Consider the following 24,025-nt stretch of genomic DNA (forward strand, 5'->3'; position numbering starts at 1 on the left):
CTCTCTTCAGGTTGGCCCTGACGTTCATCTCTCTGAATGCAGTTTCTTTGCTCACTTTGTTAATTGCCAGTCTTTGGTTTTTCTCCTTATGCCAATCAACCGGTGAATACCACAATCTCCTTATCTGTGAGAAGGTACATCTCAGAGGAAGTGCTGATGGGTGCAAGGGAGTGGTAGACCTCGGAGCCTCAGGCCCGGCTTATCAGGTCCTAACACAAGTCCAGACATCCTTAGGAAAAAAAACAACAACAAGTCACCCACCACCACCCTAAGCAGTTCACTTCCTGTTGTTGTTTTTGAGATGGCCTCTCTTAGTTTCTTCCTCAGATGCTGACCATTTCCTACACAAAGGCCACAGTCCCAGGGAGATTAAGAAGCCCAATGGCTTCTTAGTTTCCTTGCCTTCCTTTGAACTAAATTAACTTGAATTGTCTTGTCGATCCAATTTATGAATGGAGGTTTGTTCCCAGAATAGCTGCTTCCCTCCTGTATCCTGAATGAATCTACCTAGAACCTTTTCCTTCATTGCTGAGGCCTATTTTTAATTGGCGCCAAGTCTTGTAACGTGGTAGGGTGCGTTGGAAGTTATTTCTAAGAACGTAATAACCGAAGTCTGACTCCTTTCCTTGCTATTGATATGAATTAAAGAAAAATTAAGTCATGATATCATCTGTTACCTCTTTCTTATAGCCAAGCTGCCTTAACGACAAACCCACATACCTGTAAAGAATGGAGAAACGTGGAGGACTTCCAGGGGGGAAACAAAATCGAAGTCAACAAAAATCAATTTGCCCTAATTGAAGGAAAAAACAAAGTGAGTTTGAAGTTCTTTAATCTGAAAATCTATCTCTCTTTTATGGAAGGATGGAGTGAAAGCAGGGTAAAATAATATCAATGTGTGAGGAATATTGGCGATTGATCGTCAAAGAAATTGGATGATAAAATACTAGCATATTAAGTCAGTTTGAAAACACCATTAACTTTTAGAAACACCATTGACTTATTGTTACTGTATCAGAGAAAAATAAAACACATATGCCATTAACTCTGTACATAGGATGTATGGTAATTCTGATTTTATAAACATGAAAATGAGAAAAGGTATGTGATGTTGTATTAAAACACATTCTTTATTCCATGGTTTCCAAAGCTCATTTTGTATGATGTGTGAGCTGCACCAGCATAATTATAATTGCACAGATTTGAGCGTGGTCAGTGCTGGAGTCTGAATGGAGTAGGCAGGTCGCAGCAGTGGTGGGGATGCTGAATTTTAGTTTGAATGCACGTGCGTAAACACAGCCTCCATTGTTTATGGCCTGGGATTTGTTTTTTTCACAGACTGTAAGTACCCTTGTTATCCAAGCAGCCAATGTATCCGCTTTGTACAAATGTGAAGCGGTGAACAAAGCTGGGAGAGGAGAGAGGGTTATCTCCTTCCACGTGACCAGTAAGTGCTCTCCAGGGGCTGGGCTGTCTGATACTCTGTTGCCCTGGCCATTCCCACGAGTGGCGTGGCTTTAGGAAGGGGAGTTGGATGGCTAATTGATGCCTTTGTTCATAAAGGAGAGTTCCTCCGGTAGCTCCTGGGCTCACGTGAAGTCAGTATATCTGACTTCACAGGAGAGGGAGTATGGTTTCACACGTGCTTCTGAAGCTTAAGTCCTGCATCATATTTTTGTCTTTGTCATCAGAGTGTAGCACAGTGCTTGGCTTAGAGAAGTTCAGTCAACATTTATGCGCTTGCTATTGAACAGCTGACAAGGTTGGGTTTTTGGGAGGCAATTGTAATGACATTGGAGCAGTGCCTTCCCAATACTGCCGACTTTGTCCACCTTAATTTTATGGCTCAGCTTTAGCTGACTGGATGGAATAAAATATTTCAGTCTGAGCTCATTCACTGTAATAAACACAGTTTTCCTGTCAGTGAGTGTTATATATTAATGAGGCATTAATTTTTTAAATCCCAAGTTATAATTATCTGCTTTGAATTGGGGGGGTGGTTAAATCTTAAAAACCGTGCTTAGAGCTCAAAGTGGAGATTTCATATATATCTGAGGAATTCATTTACATTTCCAAATAATGTAGTTTGGTAGAATAATACATTTTGAATCTGGAATTGTCCAGTTTGGTTGTCTCCTTGTATTCCATCGTCTGGGAATGCCAGAGCTTCACTTCTCTTGGTGCTTTATCGCAGACTGAAGGCAACAAGGAAGCAATAGTGTGCTGCCCAAGTTAAATCACTGTCTCCTAAGCATGGGTTTTACATTTCAGGGGGTCCTGAAATCACTTTGCAACCCAGCACACAGCCCACCGAGCAGGAGAGCGTGTCTCTGTGGTGCTCCGCGGACAGAACTATGTTTGAGAACCTCACATGGTACAAACTTGGCCCACAGGCTCTGCCCATCCACGTGGGAGAGCTGCCCACACCTGTTTGCAAGAACTTGGATGCTCTTTGGAGAATGAATGCCACGATGATCTCTAATAGCACAAATGACATTTTGATCATGGAGCTGCAGAATGCATCCTTGCAGGACCAAGGAGACTACATCTGCTTTGCTCAGGACAGGAAGACCAAGAAAAGACATTGCGTGGCCAGGCAGCTCACAGTCCTAGGTAGGGAGGTAACTCTGGACCATCCAGAAGCAGTTGGGATGCCGTAAATGTAATGCTTTCAGGGGCTGTGTGAAGATTGTCCTCTAGCAGCTTATGAAGTAGACCGGTGAGCACTTATCTTACAGAAAGTCCTCAAGGCAGAAGGAAGCTAATCATGGTGAAGTGATGTATTAAAAAGAGAAAATAACCCCATTCTTTCCAACCCTGATGGTGGGGTCACTCACTACTATCTGCAAGGGATTCCCCTAAACCAGGGAAGTTTCTGCCTCATTCTTGGGCATTCAGTTATTTAAATAGACACATATTTGTGAATGCCTACCGTGAGCTAGGAGGGTGCCGGAAGTTCATAGTGGCGGACAGAGTGAGAACACAGACAACTGCTGGGCTGTGGAGTACAGTGAGGTCTCTGTGTCCATGAGGACAGGGGTTGTTTCTGTTTTACTCTTTGCTGAGCTCCAGGCATAGAACATAGTGGCACATACCGCGTGCTTGATAAAACATCTGCTGCCTGAAGAGTGTGGTGATGGGGTTGTTTAAGACCTGTGAGAGCCTCTGGGAGGGATGCTGCACTCAGTGCCTGTACCTCTGTGGTACAGCTCACGGTCAATGAGATGAGCATTTTAGTGAGCAGAAAACTCTGTAAATCCCACACCAAGTCACTCTCTACACCTCCTCTAACCCCGTGCCTTGCACAAAATCCGTGCAGACACGGCCCTGTCTCTGGGAAAATCAGTCAAATTTGGGGAGTTTCTCTGTGCTATCTCCTTCCATTTTCTCCTCTCCCTAGTGTCCCTTCCTAGTTTCTAGGATGCATGTGTTCTGTTTTTGTTTTTGTTTTTAACTGTCGGGAAGGGGGAACTGCCCAGATAAACTAATTTATACCGAAGTTTTAGAGGAATAATATTTTCAAAGGCCTTGACATATTTTCAGAGGTATTTTCAGACAGGCACTAGGATAGATTTTGCTAGTGTTGAGACTCTGGTGTCAGAAGAAGAGATGTTTTCGAGTGAAGTCATCCCAAGGCCCTTCAAATCACACCCCATATATGATCATGGTTTTTCTGTTCATCTTGGTGACTGGTCTGGTTTCAAGCTAATGAAAAAATTCAGAAAGAGATGTGAAGGAGGTTCCTGGCTTTGCCATGCCCAGGAAATACATGCTCACAATGAGCTGGTTTGCTCTCTAAGGGCTCCCAAGTTGTTTTCCAAAAATTATTCTTGGAAATAGACTAGAGTCCATTTGCTTAAGCCCCAGCGTAGTTCACCATTGAGGTAATCTAATTTTGCTAAATGTTGAAGTGGATTCTTCCAGCAGGATTCTTTTCGATGTTCAGTTGGTTTGGACAAGATATTTCCACAGCACTTTGATGATTTGTAGGAAAGGTTAAATCTAAAGTTGTCCTGTACATTTAAACGAGTACCTATGGGCTTCATTTTTTTAAAAATCTTTGACTTTCCTTAGAGTATCATTGTTTTGTCTGTGTTTTAGTGGAAATGCTGAGTTCAACTGTTTACTTAGTTATAAGGACGGGGATAAGTTGTTCCTTTCATCTGCAAAATAAGGCTCATACTGCCCACCATAGGGTTGATAGTGAAGAACAGGAACAGGACAAATGAGTTTTGTAAAAAGTACCAAATAAATATAAGGCATTCTTTGTTGAATTACACTGAAATTATGTACTTTCCAAGAGAAACATGGCAGAATTCTTGTGTGTCACTGGCTAGAATTTATTTATTTATTTGGAGGGAAGTCAAGGGTGACAACTTTTATTTTGTGATGTGATTACCAGCTTGAATCACTAATATGAATGTTCAAAGAGATGCGGTAATCCGTCTGAACTGACTGACTTGTTTCATTTAACTTTACGCCATGAACAATGCTCCAGTTATCGACCTCTGTGTATTTTTGGCTTAGTAAATTAACAGTTTACTAAATGGTTTAATAGTTTACTGATATGAAAACCACTTCAAAACTTATAACTAAAGGTCCTATGATTTTTTTTTTTGCGCGTGTGCGTAGAGCGCATGGCACCCACGATCACAGGAAACCTGGAGAACCAGACAACAAGTATTGGTGAAACCATCGAAGTTTCCTGCACAGCGTCTGGGAATCCCCCTCCACAGATTACGTGGTTCAAAGATAATGAGACGCTTGTGGAAGATTCAGGTGAATAGAGCATGTCGGTCTCTTTTTGGCTGCAAAATTTCCCTAGAGATATTAACTAAAATCCATATTATTTCTTTCTTAAAAAAATGATTTATTTACTCATTTATTTATTTATTTTTATTAAGGTATATCGATGTACAATATTATTTAAGTTGCAGGTGGACAGCATAGTGAGTCTCGATTTTTAAAGATTATTCTCCATTTATAGTTATAAAATATTGACTGTATCCCCTGTGCTGTACAATATATGCTTGTAGCTTATTTATTTTATACATAGTAGTTTGTACCTCTTAATCCCCTACCCCTGTCTTGCCTCTCTCTCCCCTGTTCCCTCTCCCCACTGGTCACCACTAGTTTGTTCTCTATATCTGTGAGTCTGTTTCTTTTTTGTTATATTCACTAGTTTGTTTTATTTTTTAGATTCCACATAGAAGTGTCATACAGTATAAAATCCATATGGTTTCTTGATTTGTCTTAGGTAGAACAGAAAGCAATATTACTGTCCATGGTCTGGCTCATCTCATACACTCGGAACCCGAGTATTCAGAGCCTGCTGAATTCTCGTGGAAGCCAGGGGTGCTGAGACAGCAGTTGACCCTGTATGACTCTTTTTAGAGTTAGATAATAGCCCAAGATAAAGGGAAACATTTACATTAAAATTTTTTTTGTCCTGAAAAACTCTACCAGACCACATCATAAATCAAAACCATCGTTTTCCCCCTTTCTCAGGCATCGTGCTAAAAGATGGGAACCGGAACCTAACTATCCGCAGGGTGAGGAAAGAGGATGAAGGCCTGTACACCTGCCAGGCATGCAGTGTTCTCGGGTGTGCAAAAGTGGAGGCGTTTTTCATAGTGGAAGGTCAGTGGGAATTCATCGACAATCAGGTGGTTTTTAAAAATTAGCTTGTATCTTATATATACTCATATACTTTGGGCAGGCGGGTTATGGGTGGTTTTAATATTCTTTGTACTTTGTATGTTTTCTACTCTAAGTATATGTTATTTTAACCAGAAAACATAATTAATGTTATTTTAATTCTGCTCTCATCACATTTCTATCCCCGCAGTTCTCACTGTGGAAAAATTCTTAGCCAGGCGGGTGGAATGTCCTCCTTTCCCTGATTCTTTCTTCATATGAATGGCTTAATTAACTTGTTATGAAAATTATGCCGCGATATTTATTAGGTAGAATTACTGCATAGTCATGAAAGTCAGTGCTATCTAGATAGTCACAAAGGTTCATAGTTCTTATTGGACTAAAGATAATTAAGATTCATTTGTAAACAATAGACCATTGCTTTTCTGAAATGGAAAATTTGGGGTTCTTATCTAAATGTGTATGCAGGAATGCTGTGAAATCTGGCATTTTCTCAGATGGGAAAGGTGAATTTGTGACAGAATATTTTATCTTCAAAAGTGTATTCCTATGTCTTTTTAAAAATAACCCATCAGGGGACAATGAAACTGTATTATGTGGGTGAAGGAATGGTATGCAAGGGGAAAAGAGAGGGGTGGTGATAGATGGAGGAACTGATGGATTTCTATGCACTCATCCTAATTTGTCTCTCAAAGACTAGATTTTAGTCCCTTTAGTCTGTCAAATCTATGTTGCCAAGTATTACATCTCAATACCTTGACTTCTTTTCAAATCTATAGGCTTATTACCATTTTGTAAACTGCACTTGCAAATAAAGATTTCAAGTGACACGGTAGTTTTGTCGCTTTCAAAGTGCTTCATGTTTTAGGCAGAATCCTAAGGGAGACTTCCAGTTCTCTCCCATGCTTTGACTCAGCTCTGTTAGCTGTCTGCAGCTGGTTACCAAGAGGCCTAACTAGGTAACCTTGGCACAGAGATTATATTTACTTCTCACCAGAAGAGAATACTAAGAAAGGAAGAGGTAAATATTTAATGCTTCCTGCTAGTTTCCCAAATGTTCATATGGGAATATTAATGCACCAAATATATAGACAGTTGAATCTTTGAACTTTTTACTATGAACAAGCAGGCTTTTAAATCTCTATGTATAAATAGAGAACTCCTTCAGTAAGACCACCAGAGAAACAAAATCTACTTCCAAGCATACTTGGTGCTTGTCTCTCAACTATAACTCTTATTTCGCTAACTAATTAATTACTTGTCTTTCTGTCTTCTTGAGGCTGCCTGAGCCACTCTCACAGCTTGTGGCCCAGTTTGATTCACACTGTACTCATCCAATGGGAGACCCTAAGTGATAATTGCTTCCTTATCACCACTGTGCTAATCACTGTTGGTTGAAAGCCTCCTCTGGGCTTAATTTTCCCCACTCAGAGCTGTCCTCTGGGGTCCTGAACATCTGCAGCTTTCCTTGCTGACCTCCAGCTTTTTCTCTTCTCTTTCCTTTCCTGACCATGTTTAAACTCATACTGCCAGGCCACGCCTGAGGCAGTCCCCTCAGCTCTTTCTCTTTCCTCACTGAGGCTCCTGCCACACAAGGATGGGGTAGTGAAATGTTAGCCAGTGTTGGACAGACCTTGTTTAACTCCTGACCATTCCATCAACTTGCTGTGTGCCCTTGATGAAGTAGCTTAACCTCTCTGAGCTTGCTTCTCCATCTGAAAACTGAGAGTTATTGAGAAGACTGAGCGACATGACATATCTAAAGTGACGAGCATCTCGTAGGTGCCTAGTCACCAATAGCTCTCTGGCCAAAGGACTACATTTATTTCCCTACTTGTTTTCTTAGACAGTCCTTCCGCAAACTCCATACAGATCAAAATATAGACCAACAGCATAAAACCAAACATTTATTTTCCCCAAATAGAATACTTTTCTTCTCTATAGAACATGATCTGTTTTTTTTTTCCATCAAAGTCTGCTCTTCTTCCAAATGCTTTCTGTTTGTCTTTTAGGACATTAATAGTTCTCTGTTAATTACTTTAGAATTTTACTGTTGGAAGTTTTCATGAGCAATGTTTTGCAAACTTTAAATTATCCATTAAGAATATTATAAACTCCATTCAAGTTAGAGGTTTGTGACTACTATTGTCTAGGATTTTCCTGAGTTGGTTAAGATTGAGATTTTGCTTTAGTGTGGAACTTTGTTATTTTGTATCAAAAGGTATGAGTTTCCAGTTGTTGGTGCTCACTCCTTTGTGTCTTTCCAGGTGCCCAGGAAAAGACAAACTTGGAAGTCATTATTCTAGTAGGCACCGCAGTGATTGCCATGTTCTTCTGGTTACTTCTTGTCATCGTTCTACGGACCGTTAAGCGGGTAACAAAATAATTTCCCTTCCGTCCCATGCACGTTGGTTTTCATGATTAATGAAAGCTGACTGGGGTTCTTTGAGTTGATTCTTCCCATTGTTATTGGCTCAGTAGGCACAATTTTATTTCTATACAATAACCTTCTTACCCACTTGCTTTTGGCTGGACCACTGGGCTTTAATTGATAGAAGCAACAAGAGGAGAAATGGGCTTGGACTGTCTAGTGTAATTAAGATTTAAGAATTAAATTCTGAGCTCATTTGGGGGTCGAGGGGACACTGGGAGCAGAATTATAATAGGACGACTCTCACACACTGTGAGCCGTTTAGAAAATGAGACACCAAGAATGGGGCTTCTATAAACAACAATAACAAGCACACGGAACAACAGCCAGATAACAGGGTGTGTGTGACTTGAAGGAGCAATGCTTTCCAGGCCAGTGGAGGGGAACTGAAGACGGGCTACTTATCCATCGTCATGGATCCGGACGAACTCCCCCTGGATGAGCATTGTGAGCGCCTGCCTTATGATGCCAGCAAATGGGAATTCCCCAGAGACCGGCTGAAACTAGGTGTGTTTCCAAGTGATATTAATTTGATATTGGGTTTACCAGGCCATCTCTTCCTCTTTTAGGCTGATGACAAATCTAGTCTATTTAAACGTTGGATCCTGGTTCAGAAAATGCATTCCATCTCTTGAATTTAAGTAATCGTCCATTTAGTCACTTAGAAGTAGGGTCCCTGTATAATCACCCAAAGCAGGACATTTAGAGGGGGAAGAGGGAGGTATTAAATCATTAAGCCAGGACAAGGGGGTCAACTGTACTGTCCATGATAAACTGGGATGTATGGTCACCCTGTCAAGTCAGAATCTTTGCCTATCGCTTCGGTGGTGAAATAGTCCAAGTCTGTTTTGTTGTTGACTCTAGGTAAGCCTCTTGGCCGTGGTGCCTTTGGGCAAGTGATTGAAGCAGATGCCTTTGGAATTGACAAGACAGCAACCTGCAAGACAGTGGCTGTCAAAATGTTGAAAGGTAAAAGCAAAATTCTATGGTGATGTATCCCTCTATCTGTTTCATCCCATCTTTAAACATGATGAAAGGCTTGTATCCGTGGCTCTGTGGCTAGGTGGGCCCACTAGCCAAACATGCAGCCAGACTATACGATGCCTTTGTACAAACTAGACAAAAATTCCTCTCTTATAGACTCATGCCAGGGTCCACAGCCTGGCAGGCAAAGTTGGGATGGATCTGAGCTCCCCTACCGTCCCACCTTGCCTGGGAGCCCTTGCACAGATCACAGCTTGTACAGCTATATTTAGTAGCCCGGCTATAGGAAAAAAATACCTTGGTTACATCAAAACTGTTTTCTTAGTGTACTATAGTGCATTAGTAAGATAATTACAGACCATCAAGAAACGGAAAAAGAAATTTGATGTAATAAGTAAAAATAGCAGCATGCAAAAAACAGCATGTTCCCTAGAATTGGAATATGTAAAAGATTTTCACATATAAAAGACAATATGCAAAATAAGAATGGTTGTGCTGGGAAAAAAAGGATTAAGGGGGACATTTTTAAAATTAAAATTTCATAAACAATTGTTAAGCCTAATCGTAATGGAATTCTGGTCTTGCCATTTTAATTTTGGGGGAGTAATGCGTATAAAGCTCTTTGCTAGAATTGTGATGTGCTTTCATTGATGGAGACAGTGCTACTGACCCTTCGCCAATGGGTCTTGTGCATTTTGAAGGCATCTCTGTCCTTTTGCCTTTTCTCCCTTGTGGCCGAGGAGTATGTAGTTTTGAGGTGGCTCATCAGGGCCTGAGGTGTGGACCATGTCTGTGCATTAGAGGGAAGTGTACCAGTCTGTACAGGATCAAACTCCCAGTCTTAGCCTCATCGGCCTCATGTGCCAACTGGCTTTGCCAGCTGGCCCTTTTAAGTTTCCTGCTCGGCACAGATTGGTGGGAACTCCAGCATAGCCCCTAACGCATGAGCAATACATGGTGTTGCTTCCTTACGAGGAAGCACTGAAATAATCAGGCCCTAAGAAGCATAGTAAACCTGATATGTGAAAACCCAGTTTCGTAAAAGGAGAAAATCTGGGCATGAGTTCATTTGCAGATGTATTCTCCACTTTGCAAAAGACCTCACAATGGCTTCCTTCAAATATCAAACATTCTGGGTGCGCTTAAAGAATTCGATTTAGAATTATAAAGTATAACTTACGTTTGTCTTTTAATGCAGCTAGCCTGTCAGTTGGGTTACAGTTGTATTATCCCTGGAGGGAAAGTTGCACAGATGCACACAGTGCGGCATTAATCCTCCTAAGGTAATGCCTCATGTATGATTTCCCTCTTTGTTTGTATTTGTAGAAGGAGCAACACACAGCGAACACCGAGCCCTCATGTCTGAACTCAAGATCCTCATTCATATTGGCCACCATCTCAACGTGGTCAATCTTCTTGGTGCCTGTACCAAGCCAGGGGGTGAGTGTCTACAGATGGCTCTGGCTGTGGGATTTTGGCATATACTTTTCTGCTGGTATTTGAGGGAAACCACCCAACTCCCATGGCCTTGGTTTCCTTAACTTAGGAAACTTTGGCAGATTCCTATATATAAATATATTTCATGGAGGTTTGATGGGCACTGTAAATTATTCTAGAACGTGAGTTAAAAAATCCTACATCATTATAACACAGTTTGCTACTTATGTAATAGGTGTTCAGAGGAGAAGAGTAAACTTCCCTCCAAATTTGAAAACAAAGGACTTTAAGAGTAGTCCCCCCCTAAAATGGAGTCATCTCAGGTGATTGTGTTGAAAAGCAAGTGGGTGGATTTTCTTCTGAGATTTTGGTTCGTCTTCTGTGGAATTGCCTTTTGGAAAAAGAAAAGTTACGACATAAGGGAATTGCAGCCAGCCGATTTCTATGATCCTGTTTCCAGTGAAAGGGTGTAGCCTCCTCTGTGATATTTTCTAGCTCATTGATATATTAAACACTTGGTGAGAAACGAGAGAAAATACAAATACGTTTTCTCTTCTTGGTATGCTGTGCTGTCTGCAGGGCCACTCATGGTGATTGTGGAATTCTGCAAGTTTGGAAACCTGTCCACTTACTTAAGGAGCAAGAGAAATGAATTTGTCCCCTACAAGGTATGTCATTTCCTAACTCAACTGTGGTCACGTTGTAAAATGGAGAAAAACTCAAAGCGGTACAGGTTAAGCTTTTTGGTAAAATTCTGCAAAGAAATTGTGAGGAATCTTTTCATGTTACCTCTTGGCTGTTGTAACTTCCTCTTTTACCTTCTGGAGGACACATACCTCTCATGTTTTATTTTTGTGACTCTAATCTACTGACCCATTATAGATGATGCCAAGGACGGAAAGGTGGGTGTGAGTAAGGGTAGGGAATGACAGGTGGAAGGACAGCTCTGGATTATTCCGTCTCTGCCCTGGCCATATGTGGCCCTATGGAGTGTCAATCCCAGTGTCAAAAGCGCCCTAATGTTGGAAGTGTGTCTGAGTGAAACTTGTAACAAGGCCCTTATCTCTAAGCTAGAAAAGAGACAGGCTTTATGGAAGAAAATCTATTATGTAGAACACTTGCCCAAAATTTCAGCCCAGAGATTCCATGATCCTGAAATTGATGTCTCTCATCTTCTTTGAATAGTTACAATTGTTTCTATAGTTTAACTACATTGGAGAGATTTTCTGGTGTTCAAGGAGTTTGTTCATCGGTTTCCTTATAGACTAAAGGGGCGCGGTTCCGACAAGGGAAAGAATACGTTGGGGAGATCACCGTGGATCCTAAACGCCGCTTGGACAGCATCACAAGTAGCCAGAGCTCAGCCAGCTCCGGATTTGTGGAGGAGAAATCCCTCAGTGATGTGGAGGAAGAGGAAGGTACCTGCCATTGCTTCCTCTGCACCGAATGCATGCTCTTGTAGGAACAGACAAGGTGACAGGGTGTTACAACGGACTTTGTCCTGGAAAAGTCCAGTATTACCTAATATTTGAAAGAGACCTAAATTTCTAGGAGGCTTTCATTCAGTCTCCCCAAAAGTGAGGGGCGGAAGGTCTAAATAAGCAGCAGGCTACGTGGTGAGGCAGAGCATGGCTCGCCTGAGAAATCTCGGTCCCCCAGGAGGGCTTAGCAGTTGGCACCAGTCGAACCAATGCTCTTCAAGTCTTGGTTCAACATTTGTCAGCAGGAGAGGCTCAGCGCCATCTTCTGGATGGGCAAAGGAGGCTCTCTGGTGTTTGATCAGCCTCCCCATTGTCCACAGCGGTTCAGTCCCAGCTTGTCTGCTTCACCAGCACAACAGAAGTCCTTCAGTTCATCGTACCCAACCTTCTCCAAGGCAGTGTAGGCATCTGTTGTTTCTACCCCAAGTGGCTTATCAAGTCTTCCATATTTCGTCAGAAGAGTCTTGGTCAATGTACTTTTCTTTTTCCACTTATGCTTCCAGTGATATTTTAGTGCTCTTTATGAGTGGAGCTGTGTTCCCAGCCTAACTTTCAGGACCTCTTCCAGCTTCAGGATACGCTGTATATCTGCTTCCCGCAGAAGGAGCAGACAGCTCCGTGGAGGTGGAGATGGGGCTTCCTGACATTTGGGTCTTCTTGAGGCATGAGCTTAGAAGGATTCAATCATGAAATAGTGGAAGAAACCTGCTTCTGTTCCCTTTGACATGAGGCCATAGAGAGAACTTAAAACTGACTTCTTTCCCATAGAAGCCAAGCAGGCGGTGTGAGGCTAGAACTTGGTCTAGAAAAGCGTGGGGAGGTTGTCTGGACCTCACATAACTGGGTGCACGCTGAGTGGAGCCACTTCTGCCCCGTCCTCTCTCTCACAGAATGGTGGCCAGAGAGCCGGAAACCCAAGGGCTTGAGAGAGTCAGTCGGAGTAGAGGGGGCATTGGCCCAGAATTTTGCCTCCATTTCTTCATCTGGAAAATGAAAGAGTTTCACTAATTATTCATGGAGAGCCCTCCAGCCCTGAACGTAGAAAGTCGCTGAGAAAAAGTTTCGTAGTCTTTTTAATACTTACAAGGTTATTATTACAACTGAGTTTTCATTTGCTCTGGTATTTGTCTTCAGGAAAGAAGCCATGTCTTATCTTATCTGACCAAAGTTAAGCGATCATGTTGAAACGCCCATTAATGTCTTAGTGTTTCTTTGTACTCGTTGCCCGGAAGTGAATACCACAAATTTACGTAAATTCATCTTTCTCTCCATGTTCCTGCCGTCTCTCATTCGTATCCTTGAAGGAAAAAAGCATCCTCACAGGCCAGATTTAATGTGTTTACAGCCCTTTCTCAGTTTAAAAGTGAGAGAAGTAAATATATTTCCGGTATTTTTAGTTAGCCATTGTAGATTATGGTTTGACCTTTGGCCTTTGTCCCAGGACAAAGCCTGGAGAGAAAAGATTCAATGACCCTGGATATTGTTGTTTTATTTTTAGAGTCCTTGATATGAAAACTATTGTTTATCCCTCTGGGTATATGAAAAACACACAACACTTTAAAACAGCAAATTTGTAAAAGCCTGCTTTTACCCCCCCTGTTATCTATGCCAGTTTTTCCTCCATTTTGCCTCCTGGATTTGTTCGTCCAATTTGGCTAAAATGGAAAAACCAATATTTTTGCTAAGGGGTATGATGAAGGCTAATAATATACCAGGATTCAGCATACTTACAGAAGATAGAAGCACTTTCTGTCTGCTTCTATTTCCTGAAATTTAACTCCCAATTTTTAAAATGAAGATTGCTCTATCAAACTTACAAACAGTTTCTGGCCGAAATACCAATCTCTGTCCTCCTGCGTCTTCTGACAGTTTCTGAAGATGTGTACAAGAACTTCCTGACCTTGGAGCATCTCATCTGTTACAGCTTCCAAGTGGCTAAGGGCATGGAGTTTTTGGCATCACGGAAGGTGAGACAAAGTATCTCTTCACATCACAGATTTGCAAATGAGGTGTTCAGTGCCAGCCATTGGTGTTTGTTTGGGACTGTAATTCATTCACCACTGCTGGAGCACTGTTAAGAGAGCTCTACTGAGGAGGCCCCATTTCTGCTCATTAAAGTGGTATTAGGAATTCGTGAAATTAATTCATGTGATAAATACCTACTAAGTGCAGGCAGTCTTCTGAGCGCTAAGGACACTGTGTGAGCAAATAGGCAAAACTCTCCACCTTCATGGAGATTATGTTCTAGTGGGTGGAACAAACAATATAAACAAGTGAAATGCCTGGTAGGCTAGATGGGAGTAAGTACTGTGGAGAAAAATCAGCAGGAAAGAGTTATAGAGTATACAGGAGCGTTATTTTCCTGTGGGCATATACCTCTCTGTTTGTGTACATTGATTTTAAACCAAGGGGACACGCAAGGCTTTAGGGGAATGTGCATTTGAGTAATGGCCTAGAAGAGGTGAGGGGCTGAGCCTTGCAAATATCTTGGCACAAGTCTGTTTTTCATTTCTTTGACATTCATCACCATCCATCAAAAAGTATTTGGTAGTAGCATAATTAGAAACCAGGAAGGACAGGCTTTAGATGAGAGCGATTGAAAGAGCTAAAATTAGAAAAGTAGGCCAAACAAAGGCTGAGGTGGGTACGTGACAAGTTACAAGCATTCCAAAGGTTGTAAACACTGTGGAGGCACCCCTCGGTAAAATGGATGGTTTTACATTAAACAAGAAAAATTCAGATTATCAGGAAAAATTATCAGTTGACAGAATGCAGTTGCTGCAGCCTACCTGGGGGAGAAAGACGTAAAGTTTTTACTTTGTGTTTTTTTCCTAAATTAGAGTGAAATCCCTCACCCATGTCTTTTTCTGGAGTTTAAAGCTTGTCACCGCTTTCAGAGCCTCAGGATCTCCGAGGTTTCTGCCCAGGACCTCTTGTCTTCTGTCTTCCAAGGGGAGGGGAGAGAAGTGGGATCTTAGAGGATTTTTCCAAAGAGAAAGGCCCTTTGCCCTTCTTGAAGATTCTGATTTTATTTTATTATTTTTTAAAGGCCAGAGCCTGCCATTTAGTCAGGGTTCCTTTGATGGGGAAGGGAATGAGGGGTGGAGGGGGATCCTTTTACTTCCCTTGCATCTACCAGCTGAATTTCTTGAATACCACCTGGTTGCTTAAAAAAGGAAGCTCTTCGGTTCGGGGCAAAGTAGGAAGGACTGTGTTTTTTGGAGTCTCCTGTCTTGATCGATCACGCCAGACAATGTGCTTTTTAAAAAAAAAATTTCTTTTTAATAGAATTTTTAAAGGTTACACTCCATTTGCAGTTATTACAAAATATTGGCTATATTCCCTGTGTCGTACAATACATCCTTGTGCCTCGTTCAGAGGAAAGTGCTCTACAGATGTGAGGTGTAAGGGGGTCCGTAATGCCTGGCTCACACATCACTCCTCCACTGACATAAGAATTCTCATCTAAGCCTTTCATTCATTTCTCAGCGTTCCCCGAGACTCTTGTTCTCTTATAAATCTATCAGGTGGAGATAAAGCTGCTTAGGGTAGGAAGTTACATGAAGGTAGGGGGATACAGAGAAGAGAGAAACTGAGGAACAGAAAAGAATAGAAGGAAAGCCAAGGAGAATTCGCTTTTCCTTTTTCGTGTACCAGAGAATCCCCTTGACTAGTGAGAGGCTGAGAGTGCTTTCATAGACCTCCACGATAAGCCAGCGCTTTGAAAACAGGGTGAGCCCCACTGGGAATTGTTTCTCAGAGCTTGTCCAGCTTCGGTTACGTATGGAATAGAGAAACCAACAAAGGGCACCAAACCGAGGAGAGCCCCTTGTTTCTGATTTCCGTGCATTCATTCAAAATAAACCCCATTCTAGGGCCTCCTTAGAATAACACCTTTTAACCGTATATGGTGCCAGGCAAAAGGGACGTGTGGATGTGACCAGAAACACATTCTTAATTGTGTCCAAGAGAAGTCTATTTATGACTCCATCAGCATGCTATAACTTATTTAATTCCAGAGTCTGGGGCTGTTTATGGCATAAGCAGATGTGTGTCTCAATGAAACTTACAGACTTTTTTTCCGGAAGAGTTGATAAAAGATGTTTAACCCAGTGCTTGTTAATCAGTTGGTTTTCTAATGTGGGGTTTTTTTTTTTTTTTTCTTTTTTGTAAACCATGAGGTCACAACAGATGTAGAAGAGATCAGTTATGTTGAGTCCTAATGCACACGATTCTTTTTGCAGTGTATCCACAGGGACCTGGCAGCGAGAAACATCCTCTTGTCGGAGAAGAATGTGGTTAAAATCTGTGACTTTGGCTTGGCTCGGGATATTTATAAAGACCCAGATTATGTCAGAAAAGGAGATGTAAGTTTCAGAGATGCACCCAGTGATCTGTTAAGTTGCAGAATTCAAACTCCTCTCAGCAAGCCTCAGGACCTGTGTCCAGGGACAATGGAAGCTTTTCCTTCAGATATGTGATAAGTTGGGTTCTCATTCCTTGTCTTCTACCCCCGTAGGCTCGCCTCCCTTTGAAATGGATGGCCCCAGAAACAATTTTTGACCGAGTGTACACAATTCAGAGTGACGTGTGGTCTTTTGGTGTCCTGCTCTGGGAAATATTTTCCTTAGGTAAGTTCCTTCTCTTTGTCCCTCCATCCATACTCCAAATAAAATGATAAAATTCAGTGACCCCAGTACGCCTTTCCCTCTCCTGTATTCCACCTTTATCGGATGAAACTTACTTGGAAGCTTTGGGTTGTAAAACCTAAAAAAAGAAAGAAAGAAAGAAAGGAACAAAAGATATATATGTGTGAAAACGTATTGAAGAATCAGGCTCAGGGCTTTCTGCAAGAGAAAATCAAATCAATAAGGCACCATTCCTCAGGACAGGAATAAAGATGCCGACGACGTAGAGTGGACTTGAGGACACGGGGAGGGGGAAGGGTAAACTGGGACGAAGTGAGAGAGTGGCATGGACTTATATATACTACCAAATGTAAAATAGATAGCTAGTGGGAAGCAGCCGCATAGCACAGGGAGATCAGCTCTGTGCTTTGTGACCACCTAGAGGGGTGGATAGGGAGGGAGGGAGGGTGGGAGGGAGACGCAAGAGGGAGGAGATATGGGGATATATGAATATGTATAGCTGATTCACTTTGTTATAAAGCAGAAACTAACGCACCATTGTAAAGCAATTATACTCCAATAAAGATGTTAAAAAAAAAATAATGCCCCATTCCTGTTTTATTCTAGGTGCTTCTCCATATCCTGGAGTAAAGATTGATGAGGAATTTTGTAGGAGATTGAAAGAAGGAACTAGAATGAGAGCTCCTGATTATACCACACCCGAAATGTAAGACTTTACAAGTATTTTTCTATCCTCCTTCTTTGCTCACAAAAATTCTCCCAGCCTAGAAGACTTTCCATTATATGTACCTCCTTCGTGGCCCAGTTTGTGTCTTACTTCTCCCTTGAAGTCTTCCTTGATAATCTCAAGCACAGAGTCATCCTTCTTGAAATGACAGCACTTTACCTATACCAACCAGTCAGTTTTTACTAGATGTTGATTTATGATGTTTCCTTTTCTATACACACTTGATGCTCCAAGTGTAGGGTTCTGTGTTTTACGTAGTTTCGTATCCCTCTTTAGCATCTTGGCTCATGGTGGACTCTTTATAAATATTTACTCATTCAAGTGCTTATTTTCAGCATCAGATTAGGAGGAAAGAGGCGGTTAATGACATCAGTGTTTTGCTTCTCTAGGTACCAGACCATGCTTGACTGCTGGCATGGGGAGCCCAATCAGAGACCCACGTTTTCAGAGCTGGTGGAACATTTGGGAAATCTGTTACAAGCTAATGCTCAGCAGGTTTGTGACCTCCATCCAAGAAACTTCTACAGAGAGTACATAGGTGTCCAGGGCTCGTCTGCTGCCTAGACCTTCTCATGGCCACAATACTGTCCTCTCAGCCACTGAATCCAAGGAGCCATATTCTTCCAGATCTGAGCAGTAATGCTTTTCTAAAAGTCCTAATTACCTTTTTGACAGATGAGATCCTAATTCATAACCTGGGAGCTGATCACTTTTATTTTTTACTGATGTATATTGTGGTGTCTTCAGAGGCTCTTATAAAGTAAAAAAGCAAACAAACAACAAACAAAACCAAAACACAAAGAAAACAAAACCTAGTTGATCAAGTGAATATCAACAGTGGACAGAATTTCAAGGAATTTTAAATCCATTCTTCAAGCAAAAACACATCTGAACCCTGCAAAATTGATGTTTTTTTTTTCCCTCTGTAAAATCCCAGGCCCTCATAACTTCCATTGGAGGATTTTAGACTGGTAGCCTTTACTATTAGAAAGTTACTTAATCTCCAGTCAACACCTCTTACTACAGTGAATGGAAGCCAATTTCCTCCTGCTTTTCTTTTGAACAGGTGGGGAACAATGGGTCAACTCTATTTTTATCGATAAACCTTCCAAACATTTAGAGGTATCAAATTGCCCTTTATTTCTTTCTCTTGATGAAATAGTGTTAAGTTCTGCAACCTTTTCTCAGTAGACCCATTGTCCTGAACATTTACTGCCTTTCTTTAGACTGTCATCAGTTTTCCCATTGCCTTGAAACGTAGACGCTAAAATTGGATGACATGCCCTTTAAAGGACCCAGCTCGCGTAGATAGGACTATGTGAAGAAACGATTTCTCAGCTCTGTGGAGCTCTGCCTGTTCTGTTCCATCTGTAACCACAACCCGTTTTGTCTTCATTATAGCCATAGTGCTCTGTGGTCCCCTTACTCATCTTGTTTTTTGTTAGATCCTTTAATAGACTTTCATCTACACATCGCTTTTGAGTGCCCTTTTGTTTTTGACAAGCCATTTTTAAAGTTGTCTTAAAGTTTTACATTCAGATATGAAAGCCACATTCCCCATAAACAAGAAGCCCCAATGGCCTTTGTTTTTCATGGAAAGGCTCTTGAAGGACTGAAGCCATAACAATAGCACTGTGTGTTTATTGTTTCAGGATGGCAAAGACTACATTGTTCTTCCCATATCAGAGACTTTGAGCATGGAAGAGGATTCGGGACTCTCTCTGCCTACCTCACCTGTTTCCTGTACGGAGGAAGAGGAAGTGTGTGACCCCAAATTCCATTATGACAACACAGCAGGAATCAGGTACGGTCTAAGGTCAACATCCCCTGGGGGAGGGAGCTTCAAGGTCATCTTGGGGAAGGGGATGGAGGAAGGACATCGTGTAAAGTTGCTGCATTTCACTTGCACATTCACCCTTCGCCCTGAGAGGTCCTCCTTGAAGAGGGCCTGGGTAGGTGAGTCTCTTTCCATCTGTGGTCCACATTGCTGCCTAAGCTCTTCCTTTCAGAATTCTAAGCCCTGCAGCTGCAAATAGCTGGAATGCCACAGTTTGTTAATCTCCAGAAAAAGAGACCAATTTTACAAAGACATCTGTATTTAAATTATCCCCATGTACTCTTTTATTAATGTGAATTAAATGGCTTAGGAAAGATTCAGGAAGGAAGAGTTCTATGCATTTATGAAAACAGACCTTTGCCTCTCTGGCTGGGATACAGTGTGCCATGGGGATGCGTCCTGAGTTAGACTGGGCAGCACAACTTCAGAAGCCCATCCCAAGTCTGATTTTCAGCATTTTATTTGCATAATGGGACTTCTGGGCTTATTTAAAACACATGCACTGCCGTATTTTCCTGATTTGTAGGGGGGTCCTAAAGGCAGCTTTCTTTTTATTCTCTCCCAGCACCTGTGCATAAGGAAAGAGTTGGTATGGTTTCTACAATATCATATTAAAATTGCCTTTTACTAAGCCTGGAACTACTTCACTTTGCTTTGTTTTGGGTATTTTCCTCCTGTAACCAGACCCCTGGCAGCATGAGCCCAGCCTGCCCCCTTGAGTGTGCTGTGGCTGCAGGGGGGGACCATGGAGTGCTAGCCTTTGGCCGGGTTGCCAGAGGGCAGATGGGGAGTCACGCAGGACAGTTTGCCCTGTGGACTTGCACAGGGAGGGCAGCAGGAACGCTGCCGTGGGAGAGAAGAAAGCTCATGGTGGGAAGAAGCCAACTCGTAAGCTGTCCATTCCATTTGTGTCAAGAACTTACAGCATTTTTAGGGCTTCCCTGGTGGTGCAGTGGTTGAGAATCTGCCTGCCAATGCAGGGGACACGGGTTCGAGCCCTGGTCTGGGAAGATCCCACATGCCGCAGAGCAACTAGGCCCGTGAGCCACAACTACTGAGCCTGCGCGTCTGGAGCCTGTGCCCCGCAACAAGAGAGGTCGCGATAGTGAGTGGCCCGCGCACCGCGATGAAGAGTGGCCCCCGCTCGCCGCAACTAGAGAAAGCCCTTGCACAGAAACTAAGAACCAACACAGCCAAAAATAAATAAAATAAATTAAAAAAAAAATCTAGTGGTTCTCAAAGTGTGGTCCTGGACCAGCACCTGGGAATCATAAATTCTAAAAGAACTTTCAGCATTTTTCAAAGAACTTTTTCTTACCAGATTTTGCCAAAGTTAGGCAAGGTAGATACTATTACCTTTTGATGTAGATGTTGAACGTGAGTGTCAGAGCAGTTACCTGGGGAGAATACAATATAGTGGTTAAAGATCCAGATTTTAGAGTCAGATGGAACTGGGTTGGATTCTCAAGTCTGCTCTTCGCAGCTGTGACCTGGGGCAAATTTTCACCGTGACCCAGGCAAGGACACTGCTGGTGTTGTACAAAAATGATGACTTTGAGAATTACATGGTATAATGAGTTTCTAAGTGCCTGGCACCTAGAGAACACTCAATAAATGATAGCAATTAAGTGAGCTGCTTAAAATCACATCCCTGGGATGAATCCAGTTCCTCTGATATCTAACTCAGGGCTGTTTTCTCCCATACCAAGGAGGGGGCCTCAAAGAGAAAGAGGAATGAAATGAAAACCTATAGTTCCACCCCAACGTTTAAAAAGTCCTTGTTCAAGTTCAGCTGGCCTTCTGGTGTGGTAATTATTCCTGAAACACTGTTGCCTTCTGCGTTATCAGAAAGCCATTTGATCGTGAGCTGTGTTCCTTGGGTTTTTCTGTGACCAGGTGGGGTGAGGACCTAAGCCGGCAGCCTGTTGGCTTACTCAGGCGCTTTGCGTGTGGTGCTGAGAGTCGATGAAGTCACGTATGTGTAATGGAAGTGCCAAATGCGATGCTGGATCTGAAACAGGGCTGCCAACATGTATCCCCAGAGGCGTGGACAAATGCGACACCACACTCCCAACACAGGCCTGGCTCCTATTTTCTGTCTGTGATTTTTGAATTGGTCTTTCCAGTCCAGTTTCTCTTTTATCCAGCTGTAATTTGAAAACTAAAATGGAAATTGGAATCGTTTGTCTGCATCCCCACTCGACCCCCTCCACCTTTTTGCCTTTACTAAAAATAAGGCACCACGATCACATTTTAATCGTCCAGGTTAAAGAAAAGGCAGAATCGAGGCATCTGCACACAGCACATTTCACTTGGATGCTCTCTTGTGTTCTGCTTCCCTGGGGAAGAGGAAGTGAGTCTGGGGTGCCTCTCAAGGGACTTGTGCTCTTATCTTCCAAGAGCCAAGGAGTCTTTCTCACTTGCTTCCTCATAATTTTCAATTTCATTGCATTATAAATAGAGCTGGACAGAGACATCCCTGTGGGAGCCAACCTCCTGATTTTTTGCCCCTTTATTTTTAAAATATTTGTTCAGCATTTATTTAGAGAAGAGGCTGAGAGATATGTGGGGGAAGGGTGAGGAGGAAGGACCACTAGTGTCTAGACTTAGGTTTGTCTCTAATTTCCCCTGTGGATCAGCTCTGGCCCCAAGTTTGCATGCTTCCTGCAAGAGAACACATCTTAATTGGACTCATCATTCTTGGAGGGCAGTTTGGGGACCATCTGCAGTTGCTCCACCAATTCCCCTGGGAATTTCACCTCCAACTCCAAGCATCTTATCAAAGATTTCTTTTCAATTCTCTCCCAGAGAAAGGTTCTGGCACATACCTTTTTTTTTTTTTCATTTTCGTTAATTGCTAGCGATGATTTAAATGCTCCTTGTAGATTGATGCCTGGGACAGCCTGCTGGCTAGATATTCCTGAATTTGGCTCTGATATTAGACTGCTTGAAATGAAACTGTCCTTTCTGCACCTTTTGTCTATCTTTTTTTTTTTTAACATCTTTATTGGAGTATAATAGCTTTACAGTGGTGTGTTCGTTTCTGCTGTATAACAAAGTGAATCAGCTATACGTGTACATATATCCCCATATCCCCTCCCTCTTGCATCTCCCTCCCACCCTCCCTATCCCCCCTCCCCCCCCCCCGCCCCACCGCATGGTCAGTGCACACATGGGAGAGAGCAGGGCTGTGCGCATACTAGGTGCTCAGTAAAGACTTGGGCAATCTTTACTTCACTGCTCTCTTCTTCCTTCTCCTTCCTAATGCTTTTCCAAGGGCGTCAATGTGGAATAAGGTAAAAACAAACAAAAGCAACCCTGCATGGGCTCTAGAAACCTAAGTTTGAACCCCAGTTCTAGCTCTTTCCTCCCTAAGCCTTAGCTTCCTCATTTCCATATAGGAAATAATGAAAACCTATTTTGTAGTTTTGTGAAGAGCAGTTGCAATGATGTCCATGAAAATGCCTTGTCAGCTGTGAAGGGCCGAGCAATGTTTATTATTATTGGGCTCAGAAATCAAGGAGCTGGCCTTTCTAAGGCAGCTGCATTACAGCCCAAATACCTCTGGAATCTGTCCACTTCTCCAGACCTTGTGGGCATCACCTTTCTTTAGTCAGGCTGCTCTTCTTTCTCCTAGATAATTGCAACAGCCTCCCGATTGGCCTCATGGCCTCTGGTCTTACCATCCTCAGCCCAGAGTCATCTTTCTAAAGGGCGTATCTGACTTTGTCAATCTCCTGCTTAAACTCCTTCAGTGACTGCTCATTGCCCTCAAGATAATAATCCAGATATTCCAGTTATGTGATTTTGGACAAGTTCCTTAACCTTTCTATGTCCTAGTTCCTCATCTGAAGTTGGGATAATGATATCCACCTAGAGAGGTACCATTTGTGGAGATGCCATGAGACAGTGGTTGAGGAGCATTTAGCACAGTGCCTGGCATGTGGGAGAGTCTCAATAAAGGATTCCTGAATGAGTGAATGAATGAATGAATGAATGACTATGGTACCAATAATTTTTGGTAACCACCACTTTTAGGGACTGGACTTAGGAGAAGTAGGCTTTTCTCTCTCCTTTACATCATGTCCTCTTTCCTGTGGAGTTTCCTGAGTGAGGATGTCATTGGTGAACCCCATTCTCTCTTCTCTGTAAGAGGAGGAACCAGCCTCCTGGGGCAGGGGAGGGAGACTTAGTTTCCATTATCCTTCTTTGCCCAAATGAGTCCTCTCTTCACTTGATCACAGAAAACACACGGAATATATAATATATCCAGAAGGCCGTCTAAAGTGGGAAGTATGCTGGGATAAGAGTGAAGAGTGAATTTGCTGTCCCTTCCCATGAAAAGGACTTTCCTTCTCTCCACTTGGGCTGATTTTAACAGAAAATCAGACTCACCCAAAGTCACATAGTAGGGAAGGAACACCCTTAGGGAACAGGTGATGTGTTGTTTTGATGTGACTAGTCCAATCCTTTGGACTCCTGAAAGAAACGTGTACCCTTTGGAATTCAAAGGAGGAAAACAAGCTTTGGTTGATGGTGCATCATTCTTTGTAAGACCCCCTTATCAACCACCAATGATCCCCTCATTCATCCTCCAGATATCTTTGTGCGTGAGGAAAGGAAAGCTCTTGCCAGTACGTTTTAAAGATGGAGCAATAGGAGCACAGAAATATATTTGTGACTTTCCCAAGTCTGTGTAGTTCGTGGTAGACTTTGAAATAGACAGAATACCTTGTGACTCTCGAACTACACCCCCAACTCTGTGGGCTAACAATAGGAGATTCAGCCCACCTGCCCCTGTACCCATTACGCCTCTATTAC

The 24,025-nt window shown here is 42.4% G+C and overlaps 1 protein-coding gene across 2 annotated transcripts in view; it reads left to right on the plus strand.

Moving 5' to 3' along the window:
• The window catches only part of KDR (kinase insert domain receptor), a 44,662-nt gene that overhangs the window by 15,928 nt on the left and 4,709 nt on the right, over nucleotides 1–24,025 (plus strand). For both annotated transcript variants that reach the window (XM_036853116.1, XM_036853117.1), the window contains exons 11-27: nucleotides 691–814; nucleotides 1,339–1,447; nucleotides 2,272–2,613; nucleotides 4,633–4,779; nucleotides 5,509–5,640; nucleotides 7,926–8,032; nucleotides 8,461–8,596; nucleotides 8,954–9,058; nucleotides 10,400–10,513; nucleotides 11,090–11,178; nucleotides 11,775–11,928; nucleotides 13,861–13,958; nucleotides 16,236–16,358; nucleotides 16,511–16,622; nucleotides 17,247–17,346; nucleotides 17,757–17,862; nucleotides 19,020–19,171. In XM_036853116.1, coding sequence (XP_036709011.1) covers nucleotides 691–814; nucleotides 1,339–1,447; nucleotides 2,272–2,613; nucleotides 4,633–4,779; nucleotides 5,509–5,640; nucleotides 7,926–8,032; nucleotides 8,461–8,596; nucleotides 8,954–9,058; nucleotides 10,400–10,513; nucleotides 11,090–11,178; nucleotides 11,775–11,928; nucleotides 13,861–13,958; nucleotides 16,236–16,358; nucleotides 16,511–16,622; nucleotides 17,247–17,346; nucleotides 17,757–17,862; nucleotides 19,020–19,171 — 2,250 coding nt within the window. The remainder of the gene's footprint in view (nucleotides 1–690; nucleotides 815–1,338; nucleotides 1,448–2,271; nucleotides 2,614–4,632; nucleotides 4,780–5,508; nucleotides 5,641–7,925; nucleotides 8,033–8,460; nucleotides 8,597–8,953; nucleotides 9,059–10,399; nucleotides 10,514–11,089; nucleotides 11,179–11,774; nucleotides 11,929–13,860; nucleotides 13,959–16,235; nucleotides 16,359–16,510; nucleotides 16,623–17,246; nucleotides 17,347–17,756; nucleotides 17,863–19,019; nucleotides 19,172–24,025) is intronic.

The sequence above is a fragment of the Balaenoptera musculus genome, chromosome 5 (genome assembly GCF_009873245.2).
Source record: "Balaenoptera musculus isolate JJ_BM4_2016_0621 chromosome 5, mBalMus1.pri.v3, whole genome shotgun sequence".
Taxonomy (NCBI): domain Eukaryota; kingdom Metazoa; phylum Chordata; class Mammalia; order Artiodactyla; family Balaenopteridae; genus Balaenoptera; species Balaenoptera musculus.